At 38.1% G+C, this 17,098-nt stretch overlaps 1 protein-coding gene across 10 annotated transcripts in view; it reads left to right on the top strand.

Moving 5' to 3' along the window:
* TBC1D32 (TBC1 domain family member 32) overlaps positions 1-17,098 on the top strand; it is a 207,197-nt gene that overhangs the window by 145,603 nt on the left and 44,496 nt on the right. For 8 of the 10 annotated variants that reach the window (XR_015132336.1, XR_015132337.1, XM_086316349.1 and 5 more), the window contains 2 exons: positions 928-1,053; positions 15,081-15,164. Coding sequence is in view for 7 of the 10 variants with exons in the window: in XM_086316349.1 (XP_086172475.1) it covers positions 928-1,053; positions 15,081-15,164 (210 nt within the window). In the remaining 3 variants the exon portion in view is untranslated. The remainder of the gene's footprint in view (positions 1-927; positions 1,054-15,080; positions 15,165-17,098) is intronic. The other 2 variants (XR_015132338.1, XM_086316351.1) reach the window with 1 other exon arrangement.

The raw sequence follows: 17,098 nt of genomic DNA on the forward strand, positions 1-17,098 counted from the left end.
ATGTGTGAGTAAATAGTATATATGCTTATATGTATACATACTTATATATCCTTTTTAAATGACACCTAAATCTTCAATATATTTATAGATGTTTTCTAATGAAAAATCTGATGGGAATACAATTAAAATGGAAGATGGAAAAATCTCATGAGAATAAAAGGAAAAGAAAATTAATATTGCCATATTCATAAAATTGCTAAGAAAGAAGAAAAGTTATATTTTAGCAATAGGTGCTCTTTTACCGAGACTTACCAGGTAACTCAGTGGTAAAAGAATCCACCTGCCAGTGCAAGAGACATAGGAGACATTGGTTCCATGCCTGGGTCAGGAAAATCCCCTGGAGGAGGCAGTGGCAACTTGTCCCAGTATTCTTGCATGGAGAATCCCATGGACAGAGGAGCCTGATGGGCCGCAGTCCAAAGGGTTGCAAAGAGTTGGACTAAGCACGTGCATGCATGCTTTTTCAGCATGATTCATTTTCAGCATAGTTTTTTTTCTTTTACCAAAAAGAGGAAATAAATAACTGAGTAAAGATTGTCTACATTTATGCTTTCTTTTTGCTTTAAAGAAATGAATAAAACTGCACCTGAATGTACATGAAGAATTAGTATAATGTTTATATCAGTCTCTGTAGTGACATCTTTCAAGCTTCGCACTGTGTATTAAATCAAATACTCAGTAATGAATAATATTTGTGTAAGAAAGAGTAATAGTTATAAATCAGTCCATTTTATGAGTTTTTGATAAACATGGTGATAGTAGTTTGATGGTGTAAGATATAATTACAGAAAAATGTCTGTTTCCTTTTGAAACCCATATAAAATACTTTGTCTGGAACTTATAACTGTTTACATTATTAGCATTAATACTTGTTTTTCAGTGTATCTAACATGTTTTGTTAAAATAATATAACATCTTTCTTATTAGACAATGATCTTGGCAAACTTTTATTGCGTTTCAAAATGTCTGATAAACAAACTGCATGGATAGAAAACTGCCGAAGACAATTCTGCAAAATAATGAAGGCCAAACCCGATATAATCAGTGGAGGTGGTGAGTATTTTTTAATTTTTGTGGGCTTTTTTTGGCTTGAAAAGTTTATTAACAGAAACTGTGGTTTCCTGAAGACTAATACTGGCATATCTAGAATACATAACATTAGTTCCAGAAGTCCATTGGCTTCTGGGAAATCTGTGATCCTAGAGAACAGAAATTAAAATTTGAGAAACTATGTGATTTTTTTTAAAATACTATCTCAGAGGTCTTGTTAAGCTAAATCTACCTTGCCTAGATAATAGTTTGCTTGATTTCAGCAGCTTTCACCTGACTATACTATACTTTTTTGGAACTTTATTGAATGTTTTGACATATTTTGAAACTCTGCCACATCTATCCAAATAAATTTAGTGACTCCTAAGGAGATTTGGTGGATGGTGTAGGGTTGAGGGGCATGGGGTGAGGGGATAGGTATGTTTTCTAGTCGAGTAAGCAACTTGTTTTATACTCAGATTTTATATGTGTGCTTGGTTTTGTAAACTCACCTTGTTTTAATTAACATTATCTTGAATAAAGATACTGCAACAAATAAGTTTTAATGTCAATATAAGCTAGATTTCTTGAAAGCCGTAATTTAAAAATAATTGTCCTATTTATCAGTCATGCTTTATGGTTCTTATGTTTGTAAAAACATATACACAATGGAGTATTACTCAGCCATTAAAAAGAATACATTTGAATCAGTTCTAATGAGGTGGATGAAACTGGAGCCTATTATACAGAGTGAAGTAAGCCAGAAGGAAAAACATAAATACAGTATACTAACGCATATATATGGAATTTAGAAAGATGGTAACAATAACCCGGTGTACGAGACAGCAAAAGAGACACTGATGTATAGAACAGTCTTATGGACTCTGTGGGAGAGGGAGAGGGTGGGAAGATTTGGGAGAATGGCATTGAAACATGTAAAATATCATGTAGGAAACGAGTTGCCAGTCCAGGTTCGATGCATGATGCTGGATGCTTGGGGCTGGTGCACTGGGACGGCCCAGAGGGATGGTATGGGGAGGGAGGAGGGAGGAGGGTTCGGGATGGGGAACACATGTATACCTGTGGCGGATTCATTTTGATATTTGGCAAAACTAATACAATTATGTAAAGTTTAAAAATAAAATAAAATTAGAGAAAAAAAAATTAAAAATGGGAAATAAAAATAAGTTTATATTTTGTTGGAGAAATTATATTTTTAGGGCAAGAAAATCAAACATTATTCTCCAAAATTGTAGTGTAAAATGAGCAGTTCAACTGTTTTAGACCCTCCCAAATACCTTAAAAATTGCTATTAGAAATGTGTGTGTGTATATATATATATATATATATGTTTATCTCTGGTTGCATAACAGAAAATACTTAAAATAGGTTTTGCAAATGCCAAAAGGTACAGAACAAAATGAGAAAACAGCAGCTTGGTATATTATTTAAACACAGTAATAAAGCTACTGTTTTCTCATTTTGTTCTGTACCTTTTGGCATTTGCAAAACCTATTTTAAGTATTTTCTGTTATGCAACCAGAGATAAACATATATATATATATCTAATAGCCATTTTTAAGGTCTTTGGGAGGGTCTAAAACAGTTGAACTGCTCATTTTACAGTAAAATTCTGGAGAATAATTGCACTCATCTCACACGCTAGTAAAGTAATGCTCAAAATTCTCCAAGCCAGGCTTCAGCAATACGTGAACCGTGAACTTCCAGATGTTCAAGCTGGTTTTAGAAAAGGCAGAGGAACCAGAGATCAAGTTGCCAACATCCGCTGGATCATCGAAAAAGCAAGAGTTCCAGAAAAACATCTATTTCTGCTTTATTGACTATGCCAAAGCCTTTGACTGTGTGGATCACAATAAACTGTGGAAAACTCTGAAAGAGATGGGAATACCACACCACCTGACCTGCCTCTTGAGAAACCTATATGCAGGTTAGGAAGCAACAGTTAGAACTGGACATGGAACAACATACTGGTTCCAAATAGGAAAAGGAGTACGTCAAGGCTGTGTATTGTCACCCTGCTTATTTAACTTATATGCAGAGTACATCATGAGAAACGCTGGGTTGGAAGAAGCACAAGCTGTAATCAAGATTGCCAGGAGATGCAGATGACACCATCCTTATGGCAGAAAGTGAAAGAGCCTCTTGATGAAAGTGAAAGTGGAGAGTGAAAAAGTTGGCTTAAAGCTCAACATTCAGAAAACCAAGGTCATGGCATCTGGTCCCATCACTTCATGGCAAATAGATGGGGAAACAGTGGAAACGGTGACTGACTTTATTTTTTGGGGCTCCCAAATCACTGCAGATGGTGACTACAGCCATGAAATTAAAAGATGCTTGCTCCTTGGAAGGAAACCTAGACCAACCTAGACAGCATATTAAAAAGCAGAGATATCACTTTGCCAACAAAGGTCCATCTAGTCAAGGCTATGGTTTTTCCAGTAGTCATGTATGAATTTGAGAGTTGGAATATAAAGAAAGCTGACCGCCAAAAATTGATGCTTTTGAACTGTGGTGTTGGAGAAGACTCTTGAGAGTCCCTTGGACTGCAAGGGGTTCCAACCAGTCCATCCTAAAGGAGATCAGTCCTGGGTGTTCATTGGAAGGACTGATGCTGAAGCTGAAACTCCAGTACTTTGGCCACCTCATGCGAAGGGTTGACTCATTGGAAAAGACTCTGATGCTTGGAAGGATTGGGGGCAGGAGGAGAAGGGGACGACAGAGGATGAGATGGCTGGATGGCATCACCGATTCGATGGACATGGGTTTAGGTGGACTCCGGGAGTTGGTGATGGACAGGGAGGCCTGGCATGCTGCGCTCCATGGGGTTACAGAGTCACATATGACTGAGCGACTGAACTGAACTGAACTAGTTTTCTAAATTCCTTTCTTACGGGGATAGTGACAAGACAAAAGAGAAATCACCTCTTCAGTTCTATTCACAACTCTGAAGAAACAGGATAAAGGAGCAGAACATTATCATTAAAACTGTGTTCTGTTTGGAATCTTGGGTCACTTCCCACAAGTCTTGGTCTTAATTATACATTACTCTGATATTGTGTACATCATTAGATTTTGAGCTACTTTTTCTTTTTTTTTTTTTTTAGATTTTGAGCTACTTTTAAAAATAGATCTTAACCTCTCTGCCCAGCAAGGTCTAGTTGGTTACATAAAATTCAGTTACTCTTCACAGCAACTTTATAAGATAGTCTGCATTTTATGGATAAGGAAACAAAGGCCTGGAAATTTTAGGTAATGAGCTCAGTCCACATCTTAGATGAAGAAGTTAACCCAACAATCTGACACTGAAACCATGCGCAGTATCAGTGTACAGTAGTCCACTGCACGTTCTCTTTAACACCTAATGTTTTGCACATGGGAGGCAAACGTTTATTAAATAAACCCAGATGAGCATAATACTGATGAGATGGAAGATGAAAAATGTTTTTAATATCTCCAATCTCATAGCATAGTTTTATTTTTATAAGCTAAAACTTGAACTAGTTGGGAGGGTAAGCTCAAGGGAGAAACACTAAACAAATACATGCTTTTGTAAGGCAAGCATGCTTATTTATTTGTCTGTGTTCATGCACGTGTACAGACTGACTCTATAATGTGATTCAATTTGGGTTTTAAATATAAGCAATCTACAGTTATCAAGAACCAAAGATTTTTGAATTATCATTACTTATGCTGCAGTTTCTCCCCAAAATCTCTATATAAAACCCTGCAGTACTCAATGAATACCATATACCTCCATTAATATTTTTCATAATTATGATAATGAGTGAATGAATGTCTTAAATTCTATACTCCGAATCCAAAAGGAGATTGACAAAAGAAATTCAGTTAACAAGAACTTAGTGAGAACCTACTTGTTGACTCCCTGTCCTGGTCCCTGCTATGGGCAGCTACTCTCCTTTTGTTGGTAAAAATAAAGAAGGAGAGAGCAAACTATCAGTAGTCTTTCAAACTGATTTAAACCCAGGCCATCTAGACAGCTATCAGGAGAGAGATATTCCAGCTTTCTCCAGCTTGGGCTCCTGCTGTTTCCAGAGTTTTCTTTCCAGGTTTTCAGCTTATAAGAATAAATGAGACCATGTGGATGTGCAATTGCATGATATTTCTGCACTTGTAATGAGTCATTGGGAGAAGCAATACATTATAAGACCTAAGACCCATAGGCTGAAGTTAATTTTTTAAAACATAAGTCACATTTTTTCTTTTTCATAACCTTATTTTTGTTCTGTGTGTACCTTCTACCCCACCCCTAGCTATATCAGAGACCTTTTTCCTAACATAGAACTAATTACAACATGTTCCCTGAACTTCTTTAAATTTCATTCATTTTCGTGTGTTTATTTCATTCAACTTCAGGAGAGAACATAGGTAGACACTCTATTCCATTAGGCTGAATTTCAAATGTATTCATGGACTGCCTCTTTTTCTTTCTTAAAATATAAATCATTCCACAGTTCTTTTTTCTTCTTCTTCTTGTCAGGAAGGTTCCTGTAGGTCTGATTGACTTCTAGGTTCTGCTGAGTATACTACACCGGCTGCTTGTTGTCTGTTCACTCTAAACATTAGATTCCATCATCAATTGCTTGTTTAATTTTTTTCTACTCTTATATCTTCCTAGAGTAATTTCCCTATAAAAATAAGTTTCTGTTTTTCACCTTATCTTCTAATCCTTATTTCCCACTAGTCTTTTGAGACCTAATAATTATACAGTTAAGTATCTTCCTGTTTTTGTTCTCCAGTGTTGATAATATGGATTCCCAGATGGCGCTAGTGGTAAAGAACCTGCCTGCCATTGTAAGAAACCTAAGAGTCATGAGTTCAATCCCTAGGCTGGGGAGATTGCCTGGAGAAGAGCATGGCAACCCACTCCAGTATTCTTGCCCAGAGAATCCCAGGACAGAGGAGCCTGGCCAGCTGCAGTCCATTGGGTTGCACAGAGTCAAAGATGACTGAAGCACGCACACACATACAGTGTAGAATTCATTTAATTTGAGTTGGCCACTAAGTAACATATATAACATGTCTTATAGACAATATTGGAAACTGATATGCTTTGTAACTGTACTATATTTTTTCTAACTCTATACTTCAAATGCCTAAATTATTACTACTTGGACCTTTAAGAGTTTTTGTTTTAGATGCCCTCTTTGTCCTTTAAATTTTGTTTTATTTGTTTCTTTTTTTCTCTGAAAGAATCCTGGTATAACAGCAATGAGGTCCTCTGGACTCATGTTTCTGGCTCCTAAATATAGTTCAAGGAATTCTGGTTCCTTTTAGTGGGGAGAATAGCACTGGGGGCAGAATTTGAGCAAAAATGTGCCTTAGATTAACACTAACATGTTAATGTTAACTTGTTAACCTGAAATGCCTTAACATTCCAGGTTCCTGTGCAATATTGCTCTTTACAGCATCAGACTTTACTTCTATCACCAGTCATCCACAGCTGGGTGTTGTTGTTGCTCTGACTCTGTCTCTTCATTCTTTCTGGAGTTAGTTCTCCACTGATCTCCAGTAGCATATTGGGCATCTACCGACCTGGGGACACTTTCAGTGTCCTATCTTTTGCCTTTTCATGCTGTTCATGGGGTTCTCAAGGCAAGAATACTGAAGTGGTTTGCCATTCACTTCTCCAATGGGGTATGTTTTGTCAAAACGCTACACCATGACCTGTCCATCTTGGATAGCCCTATATGGCATGTCTCATAGTTTGATTGAGTTAGACAGAGCCGTGGTCCATATCATTAGATTGGTTACTTTTCTGTGATTGTGGTTTTCAGTTTGTTAGCCCTCAGATGGAGAAGGATAAGAGGCTATGGAAGCTCCCTGATGGGAGAGACTGACTGAGAGGGAAGCTGAGAAATCGGTATGCAGGTCAGAAAGCAACAGTTAGAACTGGACATGGAACAATAGACTGGTTCCAAAACAGGAAAGGAGTACGTCAAGGCTGTATATTGTCACTCTGCTTGTTTAACTTACATGCAGAGTACATCATAAGAAACGATGGGCTGGAGGAAGTACAAGCTGGAATCAAGATTGCCAGGAGAAATATCAGTCACCTCAGATATGCAGATGACACCGTCCTTATGGCAGAAAGTGAAGAAGAACAAAAGAGCCTCTTGATGAAAGTGAAAGAGGAGAGTGAAAAATCTGGCTTAAAACTCAACATTCAGAAAACTAAGGTCATGGCATCTGGTCCCATCACTTCATGGCAAATAGATGGGGAAACAATGGAAACAGTGACCAACTTTATTTCTGGGGACTCCAAAATCACTGCAGATGGTGACTGCAGCCATGAAATTAAAAGACGTTTGCTTCTTGGAAGAAAAGCTATGACCAACCTAGACAGTATATTAAAAAGCAGAGACGTTACTTTGCCAACAAAGATCCATCTAAGCAAAGCTATGGTTTTTCCAGTAGTCATGTATGGATGTGAGAGTTGGACTATAAAGAAAGCTGAGTGCTGAAGAATTGACCCTTTTGAACCATGGTGTTGGAGAAGACTCTTGAGAGTCCCTTGGACTGTAAGGAGATCCAACCAGTCCATCCTAAAGGAAATCAGTCCCGAATATTCATTGGAAGGACTGATGCTGAAGCTGAAACTCCAATACTTTGGCCGCCTGATGCAAAGAACTGACTCATTGGAAAAGACCCTGATGCTGGGAAAGATTGAAGGCGGGAGGAGAAAGGGACGAAAGAGAAGAGGATGAGATGGTTGGATGGCATCACTCAATGGACATGAATTTGAGTAAACTGTGGGAATTGGTGATAGACAGGGAGGCCTGGCATGCCGCAGTCCATGGGGTCGCAAAGAGTCAGACATGACTGAGCGACTGAACTGAACTGAACTGTGCCTTAGATCTGCCACATAATCACTTATGATAATAAGGTGACATGAAACAAGAGTCCTCTTAAAAAAGGGGCAGAGTGTATTTTTGTTGTTTCAAATTTACTTCTGGCTACATTGGCCTTACAAATAGCTGTGAAAAGAAGAGAAGCGAAAAGCAAAGGAGAAAAAGAAAGATATAAGCATCTGAATGCAGAGTTCCAAAGAATAGCATGGAGAGATAAGAAAGCCTTCCTCAGCGATCAATGCAAAGACATAGAGGAAAACAACAGAACGGGAAAGACTAGAGATCACTTCAAGAAAATTAGAGATACCAAGGGAACATTTCATGCAAAGATGGGCTCGATAAAGGACAGAAATGGTATGGACCTAACAGAATAGAAGATATTAAGAGGTGACAATACACAGAAGAACTGTACAAAGAAGATCTTGTACAACCAAGATAATCACGATGGTGTGATCACTCACCTAAAGCCAGACATCCTGGAATGTGAAGTCAAGTGGGCCTTAGAAAGCATCACTATGAACAAAGCTAGTGGAGGTGATGGAATTCCAGTTGAGCTCTTTCAAATCCTGAAAGATGATGCTGTGAAAGTGCTGCACTCAATATGCCAGCAAATTTGGAAAACTCAGCAGTGGCCACAGGACTGGAAAAGGTCAGTTTTCATTTCAATCCCAAAGAAAGGCAATGCCAAAGAAAGCTCAAACTATGCAAAATTGCCCTCATCTCACACGCTAGTACAGAGAAGGCAATGGCAACCCACTCCAGTACTCTTGCCTGGAAAATCCCATGGACGGCGGAGCCTGATAGGCTGCAGTCCACGGGGTCATGAAGAGTCGGACACTTACTGAGCAACTTCACTTTCACTTTTCACTTTCATGCATTGGAGAAGGAAATGGCAACCCATTCCAATGTTCTTGCCTAGAGAATCCCAGGGATGGCGGAGCCTGGTGGGCTGCCGTCAGTGGGGTCACATAGAGTCGGACACGACTGAAGCGACTTACCAGCAGCACGTGCTAGTAAAGTAATGCTCAAAATTCTCCAAGCCAGGCTTCAGCAATACGTGAACCGTGAACTTCCAGATGTTCAAGCTGGTTTTAGAAAAGGCAGAGGAACCAGAGATCAAATTGCCAACATCTGCTGGATCATGGAAAAAGCAAGAGAGTTCCAGAAAAACATCTATTTCTGCTTTATTGACTATGCCAAAGCCTTTGACTGTGTGGATCACAATAAACTATGGAAAATTCTGCAAGAGATAGGAATACCAGACCGCCTGACCTGCCTTTTCGGAAACCTGTATGCAGGTCAGGAAGCAACAGTTAGAACTGGACATGGAACAACAGACTGGTCCAAATAGGAAAAGGAGTACGTCAAGGCTGTATATTGTCACCCTGCTTATTTAACTTCTATGCATAATACATCATGAGAAACTCTGGGCTGGAAGAAGCACAAGCTGGAATCAAGATTGCCGGGAGAAATATCAATCACCTCAGATATGCAGATGACACCACTCTGATGGCAGAAAGTGAAGAGGAACTCAAAAGCCTCTTGATGAAAGTGAAAGAGGAGAGTGAAAAAGTTGGCTTAAAGCTCAACGTTCAGAAAACTAAGATCATAGCATCTGGTCCTATCACTTCATGGGAAATAGATGGGGAAACAGTGGAAACAGTGTCAGACTTTATTTTTCTGGGCTCCAAAATCACTGCAGATGGTGATTGCAGCCATGAAATTAAAAGACGCTTACTTCTTGGAAGGAAAGTTATGACCAACCTAGATGGCATATTCAAAGCAGAGACATTACTTTGCCAACAAAGGTCCATCTAGTCAAGGCTATGGTTTTTCCAGTAGTCATGTATGGATGTGAGAGTTGGACTGTGAAAAAAGCTGAGCACCAAAGAATTGATGCTTTTGAACTGTGGTGTTGGGGAAGACTCTTGAGAGTCCCTTGGACTGCAAGGAGATCCAACCAGTACATTCTAAAGTAGGTCAGCCCTGGGTGTTCTTTGGAAGGAACGTTGCTAAAGCTGAAACTCCAATACTTTGGCCACCTCATGCGAAGAGTTGACTCATTGGAAAAGACTCTGATTCTTGGAGGGATTGAGGGCAGGAGGAGAAGGGGACTACAGAGGATGAGACGGCTGGATGGCATCACCAACTCGAAGGACATGAGTCTGAGTGAACTCTGGGAGTTGGTGATGGACAGGGAGGCCTGGCATGCTGCGATTCATGGGGTCACAAAGAGTTGTACACAACTAAGCAACTGATCTGAAATGAAATGATACACTTTTAAAAAATTTTCCTCTGAACATTTAATCTAGTATTCTCGTTTTGTCCTGCCACTTAGATTTTATCTGTATGAGATGCCATGGAAAGTGTTAAAATATGTTCTTCTTCTTGCATTTTTTCTGTGTGTAGTCACTAGCCTGTATGTAGTACAATAATTGAAGGGAACAACCTAGTTCTTCTTGGCTTATCTCTTTCTTTCATCTTCTGACTTTCATATATTTGTTTACCATGTCTTATAGAGTTTATTCTTAAATTTTTAAAATCTGTTCTTTCTCATTCATTTCTTCTGTTACTACTTTGATTCTAGTATTAACCTTTTGGCAACTAAATTATTGTCTGAAATATATGATCATTCTAGAAAGATTAGAAATTATAAACAAAATGAAGAGACTGAAATTTGCCTTATAATCTCTGCAGAATAAAATCATCACTAAATTATTCTTAGCCCAAAGAGTTAATACCTAGCACGCTATTTTCTTTTGTCAGGTCACTGAATACCATATTGTATAGAATTTTCCATGTTAATAAATGTACTTACACAAAGTAATTTTAAAGTTTGCTCATCTATCTCTGTATCTGATTCCTATAATACTTTGCTTTATCCCAGCCAGTTATGATTTCAAATATACATTAAGGAGACACAAATCTTTAATAATTTAGGTTATCTGATAATATCAAAGTGCTAGTAAATCAGCTTAAAAAAATGAGAAACACACAGGTTAAGTAAAGACTGCTCTAAGTAGAAAGAGAGATATTAAGGCACCAAAGAAAACATAAGAGGTTATATGAGACCTGAAAGGAGGATCACTAATGGCCCCTAAAGGGACAAAAGCATCAATTCTTTTTTTTTCCACTCACTTTATGCTGTGAGTACCATCATATATCGTTATTGGGCTATCCTTAGTGGTATGCTTCTAGTGGTATCTACCCATCATGTGATTCTGTTACCAACGATCCTTTTTTTCTTAGACCCTCTTCTTGGCATAATTAATCGAAGGGAAGAGGAATTGAGCACAATTTCTAATCTATCACCTTCTGAATCCTGAACTTCAGCTGTACTGGTATACTCAAAGAATACTCATAATTGCTATGTACCTATGGATTTTAGGGCTCCCTTGTGGCTCAGATGGTAAAATGTCTGCTTGCAATGCGGGAGACCTGGGTTCAATCCCTGGGTTAGGAAGATCCCCTGGAGAAGGAAATGGCAACCCACTCTAGTACTCTTGCCTGGAAAATTCCATGGACGGAGGAGCCTGGTAGGCTGCAGTACATGGGGTTGCAAAGAATTAAACACGACTGAGTGACTTCACTTACTTACTTACTTACATGGACTTCAAATTGACCTGTCTTATATCTATTTATGGCTATAAACCAGCTGTACTTGATACATCAGATAATTCTCTAAGATTCAGTATTAATGGTGAATAACATAAGAATAAAGAATGATTTGAAATAAGCTGAGGATTTTTTAAAAATTGTGTGTGGTCATCTAATTTATATGGCAGAACTTATATCTAGTCTGTACGGGGTCTAAATATTCATAATGAAAAAGAAAAGAGATGATATCTACTGTTGAGAGATGGAGTAGATGATCTTTCCCTTTTCTCTCCTACTATGTACATCTGAGATTTGTAGACATGATCTTATGTTTTATATGTGACCCTTGATTGAAAAGACAAACTGACTAGGAACCTTGGGATCCAAGGAACAAAGATGACATTTCTTGGGTTTTGTTTTTGCCTCATATATCCTAGGCTGAGTGATGAAGAATATCAATGGATGCAAGGGAAAAAATGAGGGCTGGGCAATAAGAGCCTGCTCCCTCTAACCAAAGGACCAGGATAATGGCAGTCTACCAAGACAAAACTTGTAGAAAGTGAGCACTTTAATCCAGCCAAACTGTAGAAGTCTTGCAAACAAGACTTGGGCTGCAGCCTGGACTTCTGTTCTCACCTGACAGTGAGACACCCTGCCTCTCCCTGATAGGGTGGTGTCAGGGAGGCCTAAGTAGGGAGTCAGGACTTTCACCATCAGCCAGTGGTAAGGAGGCCACAAACTCTACTTTCCCTCCATTCATGTGTCTGTTCCACACGTGAAAGGTGTGGTATATTCTGAATAAGCAAGTGTTCAAGGAGCAAACATCTGGTGCTTGTATGCAGGATAACGATCAGGAAAAAACTGAGCACATAGTGTGAGTTCCTTGTGATCTGAGGATGTGCCAGCAGTAATAAAAGATTAAAGAATTAAAGAGTGAATCCTGGAGAAACCATGCATATTTACAAACACTGAATTTTTTGGAACCGGCTGCTGTTGTGATGGCAATGCCAAGGGAAAAAACACTTATCCCTGAACAATCTGCCTTTGGTTTTTCCTCAGCAGTAAAACCCAGGTCCTCTTTTATCATATAAATATCATAAACTTTGGTTTTATAGTCTACTGATGTCATAGTCCAACCCTAGGGACTGAGTATAATTAAAAGGAGACGGTTTCTAATTTAAAATCCTTTATAGAGATTCTAAGTCTGCCATTCAAAATAAAAATCCACCTAAAACAATATTCAACAGTTTACTTTCTAGATAGCAATATCCTGGAGTTAATTTACTCTTAAAGTTAAGAAATGTTTTATGTGAATTAATTTCCTGGAGTCGCAGATAATGGAATTTTTAGTGAACTGACAGTGAGTTGTACTGAGATAGCCATGTTAGTAATTATGCAGTTTTGTTGTCATTGTTGTTAGAGAGATGGTACCAATAAATTGTAACTGTGGGTTCAACTACCACATGTGAATTAGTTTTTAACATTGTTCCATGACTGTAGTTTATCTCTCAAAATATTTGGAAGTACATAGTGCTGTTTGGGTTGCTGGGCAAAGCAAATATATTGGAATCCATAGAAATCATGAACTTTCTCTGGTTGATTCAGTGATGTCACCTTTATATAGGATGCATAAATTACTTTATAAGCCTCTAATATATTATGATCTAATAGCATAATTTCATATTTCAGGATCACTACTTGCTGGAAAGTAGTATGCGTTGTAAAGTCTGAAGTTAGTCTGGTGACTCAAGTTTCGAATATTTTAGTGTTTTAGCACCTTCACAGATGTGTGTTTTGTCTTCTGACATATTTCTAACTGTCTGTCTAATGGCTGAACCTGATCCTGTTCATTGCTTTCCTCATACTAGCAGTCACACACTTCTTTTCTTCACCTGATTTCTGAAAAATTATAATCTCAAGAGACAGCATTTTGTAACTTGTAAACAAACATAGAAGTTGAAAGGTCTCACTGAAGGGCTATTATTTACTTAGAGATTCATAGAAAAGAAACCACTTGAAAGATTTCTCCAAAAGTGGGAGTATTTGTGCTTATGTGTGTGAAGATAGAACCAATCTATAAATAATCTACAATCACTTTTCACTTTCATGCATTGGAGAAGGAAATGGCAACCCACTCCAGTGTTCTTGCCTCGAGAATCCCAGGGACGGCGGAGTCTATGGGGTCGCACAGAGTTGGACACGACTGAAGTGACTTAGCAGCAGCAGAAGTGTTCTTTCTGATCCTTAACTATTGCATTTCATATGTTTAAATATTTAAATATTTCAACTTGAAATCAATATGAATAGAGTTCCACAAATAAAAAAAATTTGTTTTTATCTAGAGATGTTGCTTAAGCTGTATCATGAGATGTAGCTTGTTAGACCTGTAGTTGTTGGAAAGCATATGTTATCCCTCTTTGACTTTACATTTCTGGCATGTTGAAGACTAACTTTTCCTCAATGCTCTTGGATGTGAAAAAGGGTGCATTCAGTTAATATGTGTCACAGTCAATATCCTGAATATAATAACCAGGGCACAAATTTCAAAAGTGACTAAAACTTACTTGCCTTAATTACAAGCATATCAGTTACTCTTCAGATACATTTATTTCCAGCAAAAATAATTCTAAATTGCATAGTGATTATAATTCACTTGGTTGTATCCACTTTGGTGGTAATATATGCAAATATTTCTGTACTGTTACATTGACAGGCATCTTTTTTTCAACTTTTCTTTGAATTAATAAACTTTTAGAGCAGTTTTAGATTCACAGCAAAATCAAGCAGGAAATACAGAAAGTTCTCACATATTCTCTCCTTGAAACCTCCCCAACTAACAACATCTCATACCAGAGTGGTATGCTTGTTACAACTGATGAGACTACATTGACATGTCATTATCATCAAGAGTCCATAGTTTACATTAGGGTTCACTCTTGATGTTTCACATTCTATGAATTTTGACAAATGTCATAATGATGACATGTATCCACCAATGTAGTGCCTTACAAAAGAGTTTCACTGCCCTAGAAATTCTCTGCTCTGCCTATTCATCCCTCCCTCTTTCCAACCCCTGCCTGTCTTACCTTTGATCTGTTTACCCTGAACAGATAACATCTGTTGTCAAGTATATAAAACATATAAAATGTGCTTTTGAAAGGGATGTGAGCTATGCATTGATTCTGGTCTTGAAGTTCATGTGATGTTTTTTCTGCATGTGTGAATAATGATGGTAAGATATTATAGCCTAATTTGTGATAATTTTTTTTCTGAATTGAAATCATTTAGAAAATTCTGAAGTAATCCTTAGAGGATCTAAGGATAACAGATGGTTCTTTTCCAGTTTCACATTGAATAGGTTTGCAGTGAAGCTATTTAAAATTTAATTTACATTGGGAAGATTGTTGTGAATATTAAAACGATATGTTTTGAATTGGCCCCCCTCAAGAGCATAACTATGAAGAAGTCCTAATGACTTTTACCTACTGGTCTGTGATTTAGAGATACAGTATCATGTATGATTCTTGACCTTTAATATCCTAATTATTCTCTTGTTTATTACAGCTTTAGTAGAATTACTTGAAAAATTTGTACTTCATCTTTCTGAAAGCCCATCTGAATGCTACTTCCCTTCAGTGGAATATACAGGTACAATTTAAACATTTTGAATTTTGGAAAGTGCTTGGTATGCAAATAGATAATGTTTCATCAGTTCAGTTCAGTTCAGTTCAGTCGCTCAGTCGTGTCCAACTCTTTGTGACCCCATGAATCACAGCATGCCAGGCCTCCCTGTCCATCACCAACTCCCGGAGTTCACTCAAACTCACATCCATCGAGTCAGTGATGCCATCCAGCCATCTCATCCTCTGTCATCCCCTTCTCCTCCTGCCCCCAATCCCTCCCAGCATCAGAGTCTTTTCCAATGAGTCAACTCATAGAAAAGTGTAATTAGATGCAAATATACACAAGGTTTTCCATCCTTAAAATCTCTCACTTTGTGTTATATACATTCCAGATATCTTCTGGTCTCTTCTGTGCAAATGTCTGGGTTTCCTTGTTACTTTCTAGCTTTTTTGTTGTTGTTGTTGTTAACTCTTTTTTTTTTTTTCTGTCTACCCATTGAAATTTATTTTTCCTTATGGTGGTATCTTCCATTCTTCAGTTTTTATCCACTATCTCGTAGTGATCTCATCTGTTTGTACTGTTTTATTTTGCATACATTGATGACTTCTAAGTTTATCTCTTCTACTCAAATATCTATAAGCTTTCTCATATTTCCAGATGCTTGATAGGTAAACATCACGTGAATGTGCTAAAGAACCCTCAGGCTCAAAATGTCCAACAAGAGCGTTACTTTATCATACCTCATTGAGAGACTTCCTCCATCTATACTATTTTGGTGGGCAGTGCAATCATCTGTCCATCTAAACCAGGTTCCCGCCTAGTCAGCAAACCATATTCTGTGTTCCTAATATATTTCAAACTTAAGCCCTTACTTCCGTCCCTCCTCTTCTTTATGTTAGTTTAAGCCACCGTTACTTTTTGCCTAGGTTATTGCAACAGGTTATTGTCTAGGTTATTGTCTTTACCTCATTTTTCTAATTGGAGTCTCATTTTTTTTTCCAGAAGTATTCTTTATGTTGCTTTCAGAGTGACGTATGAAGTGTAAATCTGACCTGTTCATTCCTCTACCTTTTAGAAGTTTACCATTGACCACTGCGTACAGTTTAAGATTCTTATCATGACACCCAAGGCCTTAGGTTACTCTTCTTTCTTCTCTAGCATCATCCCCTTTTCTCCATGCCTCATTTGTTTTTCAGAAACACTAAACTATTAGCAGAATTGCCAGCCTCACCTTCTCTTCTCCAGATACACATTCATTTATTCAGCAAATTGATATTTTCCTGTACAATATAATAAAATTGCTCAAAGCACTTGGGCACATCAGTGAACAAAAGAGAGAAAAAAGTCTTCCCTTGATAGAGTTTACCTTTCTGTTGGAAGATAGACAGTAGATAAGTAAAACATCCAGTATGTCAAGTGGTATGGTGGTAAGTGAGAAATACACAGCAGGGAAGGGAGGTTCAATGTTAAATAGTGTTTGGACCAGCAGAAGTTGGCAGCAAGATATATGAATGTTTTCAGAGGAAGAAAATTCCAGCAACTGACTAGGAAGGAGACTGGTATAGCTCAAAAAGAGTAAGGGGGAGAATTTTTGGTGTTGAAGTTAGAGAGGATGATATGTGGATGGGGGGCAGATGGGGGCACACTGCATGGCTTGTGGGATCTTAGTTCCTGACCAGGCACTGAATCTGTGCCTTCAGCAATGAAAGCACAGTCTTGACCACTGGACTTCTGGGGAAATCCCTGATAGAGGGATTTTAAAGTTATTGTAGAATCTTGAACATAGGACTGACATCCTCAGATTTACATTTTTAAAATATTACTATGGCTGCTGTATTGGGAAAAGACTGAAGAACAAGGAAGATGAGTTAGGAGGCTATTGAAAAGATAATGATGAAAATTGGCAATGGCTTGGATGAGGATGTCAGTGGAGCTGGTCAAAAGTACTTGGATTCTAG

This window comes from Bos grunniens, chromosome 9 (genome assembly GCF_055505025.1).
Source record: "Bos grunniens cultivar Pamir isolate PY7600 chromosome 9, Bosgru_T2T1.0, whole genome shotgun sequence".
Lineage (NCBI taxonomy): Eukaryota > Metazoa > Chordata > Mammalia > Artiodactyla > Bovidae > Bos > Bos grunniens.